The 14,847-nt window shown below is 37.5% G+C and overlaps 2 protein-coding genes across 2 annotated transcripts; both read left to right on the top strand.

Annotated features, from left to right (window-relative positions):
- The first annotated feature begins 1,323 nt into the window (after positions 1 to 1,323).
- LOC120333167 (acetylcholinesterase-like) lies at positions 1,324 to 11,760 on the top strand. Its single transcript, XM_078119388.1, has 7 exons — positions 1,324 to 1,628; positions 2,471 to 2,588; positions 3,899 to 4,106; positions 4,614 to 4,744; positions 6,075 to 6,289; positions 8,209 to 8,491; positions 11,596 to 11,760. Exons 1-7 carry the CDS (start codon positions 1,324 to 1,326, stop codon positions 11,758 to 11,760), a joined length of 1,425 nt encoding a protein of 474 aa, XP_077975514.1.
- Positions 11,761 to 12,161: 401 nt separating this feature from the next.
- LOC144431463 (uncharacterized) lies at positions 12,162 to 14,290 on the top strand. The gene is made up of 2 exons (XM_078119618.1): positions 12,162 to 12,315; positions 12,960 to 14,290. Exons 1-2 carry the CDS (start codon positions 12,209 to 12,211, stop codon positions 13,612 to 13,614), a joined length of 762 nt encoding a protein of 253 aa, XP_077975744.1. The 5' UTR covers positions 12,162 to 12,208; the 3' UTR covers positions 13,615 to 14,290.
- The last annotated feature ends 557 nt before the right edge of the window (positions 14,291 to 14,847 follow it).

Here is a 14,847-nt window from a genome sequence, read left to right on the forward strand (position 1 = left end):
TTACCTTGTGTTGTTTGACCACATGATTGAGCGTTTTAATCACGACACATTGTATCTTCGTTATTCATTAATTTTTGCAATAAAAGAATATGCATAGCTACATAAGGATTGTTCATACAGATCAGTGGCAGGTACGGCAGCAAAGAAGGACAGTAATTGGGTGGGTCAGATATTTTGTAATATATGCCGCGGCGAGTTGCTGAGTGCGCAGCAAAAACCAACATAATTTAAATCAGGCAGAGGTGAGAAAGAAGAATTGACTTTTAAGCTTTATTGCTTAGACATACATGTTTTTTACACACTACGAATCACAAAATCGAGTTTTATTTAGAACTAGTATTTTTAAGTGCACCGTGAGTTTTAATTTGAGATAATTTGGCGCCGCACGAACAAAATGTTTGGGAACCGCTGGATTATGAGATTCTACAATTCGTACAATATTTCTCAGATATTTAAGAATAGGACTCCAAAAGAGGGTGCTGCTTTGATATGAGGTCACAGCGCTTTTGTGTTCTCCATGATTTTAGTTAGGGCTGACAACTGGTGTATGAGATTAAACGCATATGCGATTGAAATCAAATTAAGCAAGTGAAATTACATACCAAAGCGGCATCCAAAAGTGTTTTTTACAAAAATGCAACGCAAATTGGGTCGAAAAATGCTTCTCATAATCCAGGTTCGACAAGCCATTTTCACAATATTAATCCACGATAGTTGTTGGGCTCAATGCAGCTGCAAATGCAGAAGAAATGATAGCATATACTCAGAGACGTGCCGAACTTTTTTTAAAATTGAACCACTGTAAAATGTTCTACTCAGTATTCAAATTTGATTGACTATTCGAGATATTAAACCATTTCGAATGAGGTTTCCAACAATAAATAAGTGTTTTGGAAATCACATTTCGAATAAATTGGGCGCGAAATGCTAATCAGAAATATACTGGTCCCTCAAAATAATAGTAGCTTTATACATATCGTTAGTTATCAGTGTCTGCTTGTATAGGGATTGTTCTGAGCAAACGCAGCGAAAATGCATCGTGTATAAAAAAAACATTTCAACAAGCTCAAAGAGACCGAATAAGAATGAGATGTGTTTGTTTCGGTATTTTATTGTCAATTGGAGTTTTGCTACCAAATTTCCGAGATGCACTGCACATTTTTGAGAATAAGTGTCCAAGAGTTGGGGTCAATAATTATTTGACCCGGGAATCGAAATTGTTGCGCAAGATTTTCTTCCGTCGTTTCTATGAGCTCTATTTGGAAAGTAACAAATGCATGTAATCACATATATGTTATTTTTCGGATAGGAAAATATAACAAAATGAAGATAAAATTTGCCATCATACTTTTATGTTTGTACATATGCAAGAGATGTAAAGCAGATCTCTCATTTGCTGAAAACGTTGCAGGAGCATTCAGACAAATTCTCGCCATTCAAGGATTTGATGTGCCGAATTTACAACCGCTAGATAGCAGTAGTAATCACGAAAATAGCAATGCTAAAATTTCTTCAAAAGCAACTGAACTCAGTCCAGTAATTACTACAACATCTGGACCAGTACAGGGAGCCAAATATCCCGAAAGTTATGCATTTTACAGCGTGCCATACGCACTACCACCCATCAGGTAACTCACTTGTTTATATGCGATCTATACATAAATGCGTGTTACTTCGGTATGCGATGTCAACAGTTGCGTGATTTTAGTTAGGGTCGATATTAATTAAACGCATACCAAAGTGGCACACACAAATTCTAAGCGTTTAGCGCAAGGGGGCAATAGAAAAGACACAACTTTCCCCACCATCCCAGTATGTGTATCTAGTATAAATGTTAGTAATTAACTATTTACATGCCAGACCTGGCTTGATAACCGGGCAAGAGGCTGTATTTTGTCATGTCATGGAACAAACCAGAATAAAATATCATTTTTTTAACGATCGATTTCCATAGAGTAACAACACAACACATTGCAGTTGAGATATAGCTAGTTGGTAAAATTCCACACAAAAATGCAAGGGCACCTCCAGTTTCCACTTATGTAAGGTATATATTACATTTATTTTTACATTAACCCGAGACAAGACTGAGAGCTGCGACATGAGTGTTTACCCGTTATCTATGTTGGCAAATCGGGTTTGGAGTGGGTATCTTCGATCCGATATCATTCTAATTGATCTGAAGCCCCCCAATTTAGGATGGGAATATTTAATTTGTCATAGAAAATGGATAGATTCTAGTCATACCAAAACTAGAAAATATCTACAAACAATGGCAAATGCTATAGATGTGAATTTGTAGACTTGGTGAAATGGAAATTTCCTGGTGAAATGGAAATTTCCAGTAATTATGAGGTTCCTGAAATTAAGAGAACGATTTATTGTAATTATATTATATTACAGAAGCGAAAATTGATTCTCCGTGCATAAAATAACTGTCCGATGATTTTATTGCTTTCGAATTTCACAGATATCAGCCACCCGAACCGATCATTAATCCTCTGAGCAGCATCAATGCAACCGTGTCGGACATGCTCGTCTGCGAACAACTGAAGAAAAATTGCTCAAATGGTGTCTGCATCCATAACGTAGGCTATGACTTTTTTATTTTAAATTATTCTGTTGTTGGCTCTGTCTGTGGTATTCGTTTTGCTCACATGTGGTGGTATCACATTCTCGTTCGTTGCTTTCTGGTGGTCAGGCGAAGTCGTGAAGTCTGCGGTTCCCAGTTTACTTCGTATTGCCTCCGTGTCCATATATTTGAGCATTGCTCCCTTGTTTTACATGTGCGTTTGTATAATGCTAGGATTTAGCCTTTTTTCGTGCCCTAGTTTCACATTTGTATCGGCCTAATGATGAACAAGAAATGCCATTCATCAATACGAAACAAGAAATTTGTCTTCGTGTTACGTGAATATTTATCTCGAGACCAGTGCTTTTCAGCCAGGGTTCCTCCAGCACAATCCAGGGGTTCCGTAAGGTTTTATTAAAATCCGATAGTATGTGCATTGTTAAAATATATTCGAATATCTTGAATTTCCACTATAATAAAACTTCCGACACTTCAAAGGTCATATTGGTTCGCCAGTTTGATTTTATGCATATTTATAGTTGATACAATTTAAAGTAGACAATCTAACTCCTCGAGTCTCTATAACAGGCCTGTGCAAGTTGCGGGCCGCCTCCGGCCCGTGGCAACGTTTTGCCCGACCGGATTTCTAGATTTAGACACTTTTTTTCATTTACGGTTCCATTACAATTGAATACACGTACATTTGAACCCACGACAATTGCACCTGCGTACTACTGCACCTATGAAATTTTTTGTTTTGTTTCACGAATGTTTGAACCCATACTAACCTAACCCATGGGTTTTAGCACCCGCATATAGATTGAACCCGCATATATACACATGGGTTCAAATGTACGGTCACCGTGAAATCCAATCAAGGTTTTAGCACCCGCATATAGATTGAATCCGCGGATATTGACATGGGTTCAAATGTACGTGGGTTCAAATGTACGGTCACCTCCATTTACATATAAAATATACGTAAACTTTATTATCGTAATAATAATCAGTGTTTTGGTAGCGATGTTTTATAGGTCATTGTATTTGCATTTTGAATTTGCAATCTGGCCCCCGCCCAAAAAAAGACACACCCCCACCAACGCTTAAAATAGGAAAATTAGTAATTATACAGTTAAGGCTAGAAACTCAGCTTGAAATACCAATTTTCAAATAATTTCTAAACCTAACTGAAGAATTACTAAATTTTTATTTCAAAACTTGGCGGGGGTGTTTTTCTCAAATCTCATATTTTTGCATTAGTGGCGGGGGTTTTGTACATAAGATTCCCAATTTCCGTGCTTAAATTTTTTTGTTGCATCTTTACAGACTAACGAAGACTGTCTCGTTTTAAATATCAACGTCCCACAGTCAGTTCAATTTGTAAATTCAGTTCCAACCAGTCAGAACCGTCCAGTACTGGTTTGGTTCCACGGCGGCGGATTCTTCGCCGGAGGAGCAACAGTTCCAGAATTTGAATCAAGGACGTTTAGCATGGAGACGAACTCAATTATTGTAACTGCTAATTATCGACTTGGTAAGTACTTAGCAATCGATTCACTGAGTATTCCCTCTTAATGCTATGAAGAAAGTTGATAAACGCTTTTCCTCGTCGCGTGGTTGGAAATATGACAAAGTGGCTAAATAATGCCTTCACTTGTACGAGTATTCGTCTCGAACGAGAATTACTAGAACAGGAAAGCAAAGCGTATAATGTCATATGTAACAAGTATCATATGATGGTGTATCTGTGAATTTTAAAAACAGCAAAATATGGGAAATAATAATGTGTCCTGCAAAGATCAGAGAAATATAGAAACAGAAACGCGTATAAGTCCTCTATCTTGAGGTAGCTGAGTGTATATTTAATAGCGATCGGTACATTAGTAGCAAAATGATTCACACTTCTTAAGGAAAATTTGAAACATCCATCTTAAATTGCTGTGTATTTAAAATTGAGTAGTTGCATAGCGGTACACAGGTACACTTCGAGCCTGGTAATCTTTTGTTTTGATGAATAAATTTTCTATTTTCTATGTTTTAGGAGCGTTTGGATTTCTTGTCCACGGAGAAGGCGAAGACATGCTGCGGGGCAATCAAGGTCTGAAGGATCAACAGTTAGCATTGAAATGGGTGCAAGATAATATTGGAAAGTTTGGCGGAGATCCGAACATGGTAAGCATGATTGGTCATTTTAACACAAGTATGTTAATTGTTAAACCCGAATGTACAAATTTGGGTACTCTCGTAATGTGTGTACCATGTTAGGGTTGGGCCATAATTTGTTTCCGATTCTCCTTATTTTAGTTCTATTTTAGTGCTGTTTTTTAGTCGTAGGGCTTGTGGTTAGATTGTAGAGGTTTTATTACGGCCTTGTCTGTTTTTGTGTCACCTCTCTGCGGACCGGCAGTAACCTTTCCGCGGACCGGCGATGGGCCGCGGCCCGGTGGTTGCCGACCACTGATTTAAGGTATTGGACACGATATGGACCTATGGATTGTTTTGTTATTATGTTGTTTGTTCTTGTTAGGAATTTTCTTCTTATCGGACTAGACGAAATCGCCTTTCTCTACTGGACCAATTGCTTTGAAATCTTCAGTGGTTAAAGATTGTATTTTTGTTAGCAGACTATTACTTTTTTAATTTGTTCCTAAATTTTATGTGAGACTTAATATTTCATCTAAAATGCGCTGTATAATTTTTAATTAAAAGAACACGCTTTTATGACACCGCAATGGCTGTTTCCTCGTTTTTATGACATCGTGACGGCTGGTGCCAGTACTACGGCATATTGAATTTCGCGTCCATATCTTTTGGCATCGCTCTTTTGTTTTTATACGAAGCTGACTCAAGTACTTCACTCCGAACACGGCTCTGACCATGTAGATACTGTTATCGAACGATATGTTAAGGAGCAATTACTATTTGAAAGGAATGAAATTTTCTCGGTGCGGCTTTGTCTGCTCAAATTATTACACCCTCGGTGAGGTGGGGGATGTGATATTTGAACCCGGGACTAGTAACCTGCAATGTCAGCACGGCTAAGTCTTACGTTTTAACCCTCACATTGGCAAAGTACGAAACGCGGGACAAATTCATCAGCCCGTTGGGTAATTTAATCTGGCCCACATGATGCTGCCATAACCAAATTAAAACCAAATTTGGCGCTCCGGAAATATGTGTACCAAGATGGCGCACAACCTGAACCGTGACCGGGTACACATAATATGTTCAGGTTGTGCGACATTTTGATACACATACTTTGGATGCACCCCAAATTTTGATGTTTTCAACTAAAAATAACACGAGGAATTGTTTGAGATTGCGATCAGAATTCGTTTTGGCACAGGGCATATTGTTTCTCACTTCTGCTCTTGTAACTCAGTAAATTTTGTTCATAAAATGTAACTTTTTACGTCACACTTACATGGCCAATGGTCCAACCCTTGCCCACCCCTGCGTTAACCGGCTACATTAATGTACCGGTACTACCTTTATATTTTAGGTTACCATCTTTGGAAACAGTGCGGGAGGACAGTCCGTTATGTTCCATCTTGTATCTGAAACAAGCAAACCTCTTTTTCATCGAGCAATAATGCAGAGCAATCCCGCTGTGTTTCAGTACCAAACATTAGAAGAAGCCAAAAGAGTTACAAATAGATTACTAAGGTTTCTGGGATGCCCGAATGATACTCTTGCGAATGAACGACAATGTCTAATGTGAGTTTTTGTTGGCTAATCTCTGTTTACTATCAATTCGGCCCAGAAACAGTAGAATTAAAATGAAATTATTCTCACCCGGCTTTCAAAGTGCATCAGAATAATTTTTCTATTATTGAGTATATTGTATAAATATATACTCTGTATAACACATTAAAAGCATAAATAAGATATAAATATCATCTCCAAATTAAAGTACCGTATTTTACAAACCATACAGCGCATCGGTTATAGAGCACACCGTCCAGCAATGGCTTAGATTGTAGTTTTACCCATACATAATGCACATCGCGGTATAACACGCTACTGGTTTTGAGTGCAGGCAAAGCATAAAGCACTGCCTGGTCTATATATCAGGCAAGTGGTTCCCAACCGAGGGTCGGAGGCATTCCAACGTGGACATGGGGCAGTTCGAGTGTTCACAATGCTAAGCGAAAAACTACTACTCTTTACTTTATAAGAAAACTCTCATTTCCTTCGAGTTTCATTGCTTGATAAGGTTATTTCAAGGCTGTTTTCACTTTTTGAGTATATATAAATTGTTTGAACATAATGGGAGTTGGAATCTACCAATCAAAATAACACTATGAATACCAACGAAACGATAAACAGGGGGGTCATGAGCGCTAAAACGCTCCGATTGATTTTTTAAAAGCAGAAAAGGGATTTATATGACGGCTTATCGTCCGTAAAACACGATAACTGGTTTTATGCGTGTTTTACAGCAGCGTACCTAGTGGCCAAATATTACAAAGTCGCCAATTTCGATTTGTTTAGCAAAGCCATAACTCGTTTGCGATCTTCTAGTCCAGTTTTATTGCTTGTGTAACAGTTTTGAGCATTAAAAACATGGAACGATTCTTTAAAATGAACAGACAGTTTATCAGAGGCTTTCTATTTACCTACGGCAGTTCATGAAAAATGTACTACAGCCTTCTACATTACAAAAATCGCCAGTTTCTATTAAATCGGAACCTACCCAGTACCCGGAATGATTCCCCGCCCATCAAAAATGCTCTTTTTATATATCAGAGGTGTGCAACCTGCGGCCAGTAAATGCGACCCACAAGGGGAAAGCGTGCGGCCCGCGGAGAAGTGTCAATTGCGAATGTTGTGTGGCTCGCGAAACGAGTTTTTAATTTAGCTCAACCTGGTACGTGCGAGTAATTCCAATCCATTTGCGTTGCAAAGCCTATACCTGAGTCCAATTTATTATCTATGCCAATGGCATTACAACTTACTAACAGCTGGCTTGTGCGAAGCGAACAATGCATCAATATACCAAATTGTTGTGCATAAAGGTGCGGCCCGTGGTTTCACCCAGTTACTTGTATCTGGCCCTCCTGTATTAAAGGTTGAACACCCTTGTTTATATGATTTGCGACATGCCGTGATTGTTGCTTGTACAATGACTTGTTGGCGATATAAGTGTGCTAACACTTGCTGAAAACTGTACCTGAATAATAGTGAAAACTCCTTCCTCATGAAAAGTATAAAATAAATATATTAAAGTCATGCCATTTTTTTCTTCAAGTACGCCATATGAATTTACCGAGCGTTAGTACTGATAAAAATTCCTCAAAGTTATAATTCTACTTACACGCCTGAAATGGGCAAACTACGACTCGCGAGCCCAATCCGGCACGTTGGGTAATTTAATCTAGCATGCCTGATACTGCCAGAACCAAACTAAAACCAAATTTGGATGTTTTTAGCTAAAAATAGATTGAGGAATTTATTGAGATTGCAATTAAATTTAGTTTTGGCACAAAGCTTCTTGTTTTCCACTTTTGCTTTTGTAACAATGTAAATAAATTTCACAACATATAATTTTTTACGTCACAAGTTCAGGTGTGCAATATTTTTCGCCCCTGGTCCAAAAACCTTGTCTACCCTGATTATACGCAATATCATTCCAGGGATGCAACACCACAGCAACTCAACGCTGGGCTGGTCGCTGCGATGCCAATGTCTCTATATGAAGACCAAGATTTATGGAGCACGGTAGAGGCTTTCCGACCTGTCCTAGATGGTGTAGAATTCACAAAACAACCGTTTGAAATGTTTCAAGAAGGAACTTGGAACACAGAGAAGGACTTGATAGTCGGTACAAACACAAATGAACTTGAGATTATTCAGTTCTATATCCCCGAACAAGGACCTGGCGGGAAACCAATTCCCTTCACTGAAGCGATGTACGACGTAAGTTATATCCTGATATTCCAACCCATGGTTTTCCCGTTTTCATAATTCACGGGTTGCATGCAGGCCGTGCCTTTGGGCTTTGGGGCAGCAGCATCGCGCACTGCGTCGTAAGGGTGTATTTGTCGCTTAGTTTCGATATATATTCAATAATAATACAATCATTTACTCTCACTTGACCTTTGAACTATTTGTTATCATATAGTACAGGGTGGTCCGAACGTCACATTTACTGATGTAGATAAAATTAGTGGGTATTGTCATGAAAATAAACAGAAAGATCTTCTGACACATTGTCGCGTCACTAGACTCACTACCATCGTTGAGTTTACCAGTGACATAGATTGAGACAGTCAGTTGACAAGGAATAGTGTTCTTGATCAGCCGAAACTATTATAAAAATCAGTTATTCGATTTCGAAATCCTTTCATGACTTAAAACTTCCACAAATTGATTCTATTTCTTCCTTCGGAGATATTAGTTAACAATATCTCAATAGCGGCTACTTTACAAATAAATATCTGCCTAGCATTATACTCCCTACCGCATTGTCTTTTTGTAACAGTAGCACTAAAATTGGTGTCTAGTGTCAAAATATTTAGTATTATTAATTAATATTGCGATATTACGCAGCTGTAGCCAACCTAACAGTTGCCAAAATTTGGTAATCAATCAATCTGCAGTGATTTGTACGTTGCTTCGTAAACATGAGTTCGAAAACAAAGCTAACAAATTCATGCAGATTTTATAACCTCGTTATAGGAGAAAAAGTACTTGCTTGTGGAAAACAAAGCTTCAATGCTTGGTATGTCTGCAAGTTGTGTGAAATAAATTAAAAAAACATATACTTAAACGACATGTTATCGATTTTCGGGAGCCCTTCTTCATGAAAGCACATTCTCCGTTGTAATAATAATCTGGGACTAATGTTGCCCGCGAACAACACAAAATCAATATTGTGGCCCGCGACGCGACAACCTTGGACCACCCTGATATATTATATAACAGCATCTATAATTTGTTTATCCCGCAAATTATATTGAAGTTAGGTATAAAACATGACATCTTCTTATTGCATCTGATATAATTGATTTACTATTTGGACGGGATTTTGCCGACATTGCGTTAGTCATTCGACTTTCGTTTTTGTGTCTGTTAATTTCTCTATTTTTTTTCTCTATCGTTTTTTGTATATAATTTCTTAAAATTGAAACATTTTTCGTGATCGTTGTTTGCTTTCTTTGTGTTGTGTTTACCTTTCTCCAAATTGGCCTTCCTGTGAATTTACTCAATTTTCCCTTTTTTCTATTCTCTTTCTTATTATTTTTCAGCATTTGTTTTACCATGAATGTTCTCCGAGATTATTATTCATTTTAAATAATCTTGATGTTCTTTTAAAAATAACCTCAATATCACAACTACTGCATAGTCAATAGCTTGGCCGTTTACACTGACTTGTGCCGGCGATGTAGGTGTCGCCGTTTGAAGACCTCTCGAGGTACCTCGCAACTTCGGTCACACAAATAGTATCATTATTCATTTATTTGAGGTACAAACTTCTGTGCACGTTTTGGACACAAGGTGTACCTATGAATCATTCTTTGTTGTTCGTATTGTTTTTTTTCTTCCTATCTTTATGGAAAAATCGTTTTTCTTTTCAATTAAGAGACCAATTGCTTTGAATTTCTGTGTGCTCTATGGCAGGGCTACTCAACTGGCGGACCGCGGTCCGAATCCGGACCTTTCGAGTATTGGATTTGGACCGCACCTAATTATTTATTTTGGATCATTAGATTAGCCCTACTTTTTGAATTTCCTATTATAAAATGACTTTCATAGTTTTGAATATATACGAAAAGAACTATAACACCATATTAAACACTTTTAAATTGCTACTAATCATTAGTCGGTCGAGGAGGTGCTCGTTTAAGGATGCCGAAATATCATTTCTGGAAAGACCGGACCCAAATAATTTTGAAGTTTTGTTTGCGGACCTTCGATAAAAATAGTTGAGTATCCCTGCTCTATGGTATTGGTTTTATGTGCGACGACGAAAATTGCGCAATTTGTGGCGTGGCAATTTGCGTGAGTCGTGAAGTTTGCGGTACGTTTTGGACTGCGTATTACTATATTTGAGTATCGCTCTGTGGTTTTCTATTTGTGATGACAATCTTGTGTACTGCATGTAAAGTTTCGTGTTGGGTGTTTGTTTTAAATATTTACCTGGCCTTGTAGCACACGCAATCTAAGGGTATATTGCGCACGCTGCTTAGAATGACGTATTAAGTTGAGCAAATTCGCAACATACGAAATAAATCATAACGGTTCTTCTTATTCCTCTAGTCCAGGGGTGGGCAATTACATTTCTGAGTGAGTCAGTTACAGATAATAGACTTGATTACTCAGCCGGAGGGTCAAAACTCAATGAGAAAAACTATGAATGAAAACAGTTTACTTAAAACAGCTAGGCTAACCTTTATATAATAATAAGAAGCACAAAGTAACAATTGGGGTCATTATGACGTTATTCTATCGATCTTTTCAACGAAAATTCATATCCATAAAACTATAGTCGTAATTTAAGCAGGCACAAGTAGGCCAGATGAACCACTTTGGTGGGCCGGATCCGACCCCTGGTCCTTAATTTACTCACCCATGCTCTACTCCCTGTTACTAATTTGTCGTTCTTTTCATAACTGTGTATTTTAAGGTAAATTTTGAACATTGTTCTTTTGCTATACTGGCTGCTTGAATTCAGCAATAAGGTGTCGCTGACTGGAGACTCACTGAGTTTTCGCGACCCCTCGATAATTGCTGGATTCAATGTTTTGCGTTTTTGTTATTTTTATTTTATTTATTGCTCAACATTAACTCTTGTACGATGAAATCCACGTGCACGATTCCGTACTTAATGCACGATTACGTATTTGTTATTTTTTATTTGATTTTTGCACGATGAAAATAAATATCTGATTTCAGATATTATCGCACAATATTTATTTTTGGTCTCCATTACTTCACAAACCAAATTCATCCGTAAATCAGGTAACGCGTATCGTTGTAACAAAATTTCATAAAATACACAAATTTAATCATTTTAACAGGCGTTGAACAGATTCCTGTTTGGCGAAGAAATTGGAGCGAAGGTTTCGGAAAAATATAAAAGCACAGTCTCAGGTCCTTCCATTTTAAAAGATTACGAACAAATTTTGGGATTGGAGGCATCACACATGTTTTTTGATTGCCCGAGTCGTCTTATGGCCAGGTAATGATACAACAAATCTGGGATCTTTTGTAGAAAACCCCCGCCATAAAAACACCCCCGCTCAAAATAAAAAATTCTCTTGGCGAGGTCAATAATATTTCCAAAGATTGAACTGATTTATCGACAATTTTTACGTTCATGCGTTTGATCAGAGGTGATCATCTTTCGTATGGCCGAACTAATTTTACAGTTACACACACTGCGATGCCTACAGTACAAATTACAAAAAAATTAAAACTTTTAGGCAACTAACTGACGACATATTGGGAGTCTGTCTGACCGAAATAACGCAAAATTATAAATCAAATTATACGCTTCTATTCTTAAACGATAATACAATAATACAGTAACACGGATGATAACATTTCCTTCTCAACATTGAACTTTTTTTCAGATTTGCTTCAAATACTTCATCATCTGGGAACGTGTTTTTATACGCAAACAACCACCCAATGGACGGGCCGACATGTCTAGATGTTGTGAAGCCTCCAGAAATGTGCGGAATGTCATTCCATGGAGGCGAACCACCGTTTATATTCAGAAGTGGACCATTTTACGGGTAGGTTATGTTAATAATTGCAGCTCTCGAATAAATTTATATTATGTAAGAAGGGCAACGTAAAATTACAGCGAGACCCTCCCACTTTTCACTGCAACTCTCTCTCTCATTTTGCGTCCTATCAGTTTCTTTTCCTCTCTGCCTTTCTTCCATTGCAGACGTGCGCTTTTACCATTTAAGTGAAAGCCAAAGACAATTGAAATAAAAACTTCTTACGCACTGATTGCACTTGGTTGGTTGGTTAGTGCTGTTCGTTCAATCAAAGATTAAACTTCGTTTGATGGCAGCCAACTAACTGCTCATTATAAAAATGTCATTCGTATACAGTTTGGATCTGGGAACGGAAACTCATTATGTGATAAGCCCTATTAATGACCCGACTTGGCATTTGGACCTTTTTATATGGCGCTCGTACACAGACATCTGACAATATTTAAAAAGCTTCTATTACTTGAAAGGGCCAAACAGAATCTTCCCGATTCGGAAGAGGAACATGAGATTTGAACCTGAGATGTGTAATCTGCGATGCCAGTACAGTTATATCTAACGCTTTATCCAACAGGCCACTTTGCCGCCCTGAATTTATGCATATATATCTATATGTACAATGTGATTCACCCCATTTCTATTTTGATACAATTCAGATACGACTTTCGGGAAGAGGATACAGCAGTTGCAAATCAGTTCGATTATTACTGGGCGAATTTTGCACGAACTGGCAACCCTTCGAACCCAGGACCACAAAACGAAGCCTCACACAGCATTGAGCCGTCTTCCGACTGGCCAAAATACGTGGACTCCGCAACTTCCAAAGACCCACAGGGGAAATTAAATTCCAGATCCGTTGGGCGCAAAATTATCCGTCATAACGATTGGTCCAGGAAGGATAAAATAAATCAGTTTTTGCCTTTTGGGTTATCTTTCGTTCCGCTGCAATCAGGTTTTCTTGGCGAAAACAAGGCGTCTACTTCCTGGCAAAATATCCGAATTGACTCTCAAAATAATCAGGTAGAAGAAGCGTACTTGGAGGATTTTTGTGATTTCTGGGACAGCCTCGACTACTATATTACAATCGATAGTTCTTCTCCGACTCCGTTGGGCACAACTCCGGTTACTCATACCACCTCCTCCAATAATCCGGTTACCACCCGTACAACTACTCACCTAGTTACCAATGAAAACCTTAACGCTACAGAGATAATAATATCCACAACCAGTGACTCAGTTTGTATTAGACAGTTTGTATTGCGTACATTAGCTATTAGCATCATTGGTCCATTATTATCCTTGATTCATTGAAAGATTTTTATATTGTAAATACTTTTTCCGTTTACGGGAACATAGTCTTGTAATAATTAGTTAATATATTATTGTTATACAGGGTGTCCATAATAAAGTCCATTTACAATTTTGGTATGAAGTCAGTTCTCAAAATATATCCTAACCAGGTTTGCTGTTTTTCAATCAGTAATTGTTTGAGTATTTTTTGTTCATTTAATACATATGTGAGGGCCAAAACAATATATGGTATCAATAAATTCCTTTGTAATTAAAGAAAAAAAATTAAAGACTTTATCGACACTCTGTATATATTTATAATAATCAGAAATAGTTAGTGCATGTTACTCTGGTTGAATCTAAACGAAAAGTTACGCATAATGGTAAGTCGTCATATCGGTTTTCTTCTCGCCCATGTGAATCCTAAACTATCTGTTCATTATATTTATATATATATTGGTGAATTTTCTCTTCTGATTCAAAATCAAATTGAACACAAAACATTTTTATGGGTGATTCAAATATATCCGGACCAAATTTGCTACTAAAATATGTCATGCCTACACATTTACTAATTTCAATAAACATGAATCGTTGCAGTTCTTGATTTTTTATGTTTGGTCGAAAGACACTTATAAATACTAAGTGGATGAATAAAATAAGGCCAGTTTTTTTTTCTCGTTATATGTTTAATAAAGCTTGACTAATTCACTTGGATTGTTGATATATTCGTGGAAAGTTTCAGATCAAAGGTGGAATGTTATCCATTGCTATTGGCTCGAAAATAATTTAATATAAAACTAATGTGATCTCTTTTTTCCGACAATTTTTCCGTTGCTACGGAGGCCACAGGCATCCTCTCATTTTGGAGGCATTTTTAAAAACAATCTTTGAGGAGATTTTGTGCACCTAATCAAATAAACCCTTTTCTTTTCGGATAAAAGCACAAAAAATTGAGGTGTGTATCTGCGTCATTTGTGTTGAATTAGTTTGTGCGCGTCAGCAGAATCGTTTTTCCTGTAAACTGCTGCCAAATATTATATCAGGCGCCTAAAACAAATTTGATAGTCAAACAAAGGGAGTAATCCGTAATAAACTACGAATGTCTTTTATTTGTTTATTGTTGAAGTAACTCGGGGTTAAAATGACTAATAATTCAGCAAGATTAAGAATGCACTATGTTTGAAGTCTACACAACGACGCAAAAGTAAACGCACGCAAGTTACAACATGTAACGACATAGACTTTCGTTAT

The sequence above is a fragment of the Styela clava genome, chromosome 13, assembly GCF_964204865.1.
Source record: "Styela clava chromosome 13, kaStyClav1.hap1.2, whole genome shotgun sequence".
In the NCBI taxonomy this organism is placed as follows: domain Eukaryota; kingdom Metazoa; phylum Chordata; class Ascidiacea; order Stolidobranchia; family Styelidae; genus Styela; species Styela clava.

What these genes read in the sequence shown, in the direction of transcription:
- LOC120333167 (XM_078119388.1), top strand. Translation starts at nt 1,324, where the DNA reads ATGAAGATAAAATTTGCCATCATACTTTTATGTTTGTACATATGCAAG. An exon ending in TTGGCGGAGATCCGAACATG is followed by an intron (nt 4,745 to 6,074) that starts GTAAGCATGATT and finishes TTTATATTTTAG; the next exon opens with GTTACCATCTTTGGAAACAG. An exon ending in AATGAACGACAATGTCTAAT is followed by an intron (nt 6,290 to 8,208) that starts GTGAGTTTTTGT and finishes ATATCATTCCAG; the next exon opens with GGATGCAACACCACAGCAAC.
- LOC144431463 (XM_078119618.1), top strand. Translation starts at nt 12,209, where the DNA reads ATGGACGGGCCGACATGTCTAGATGTTGTGAAGCCTCCAGAAATGTGC. An exon ending in AGAAGTGGACCATTTTACGG is followed by an intron (nt 12,316 to 12,959) that starts GTAGGTTATGTT and finishes GATACAATTCAG; the next exon opens with ATACGACTTTCGGGAAGAGG.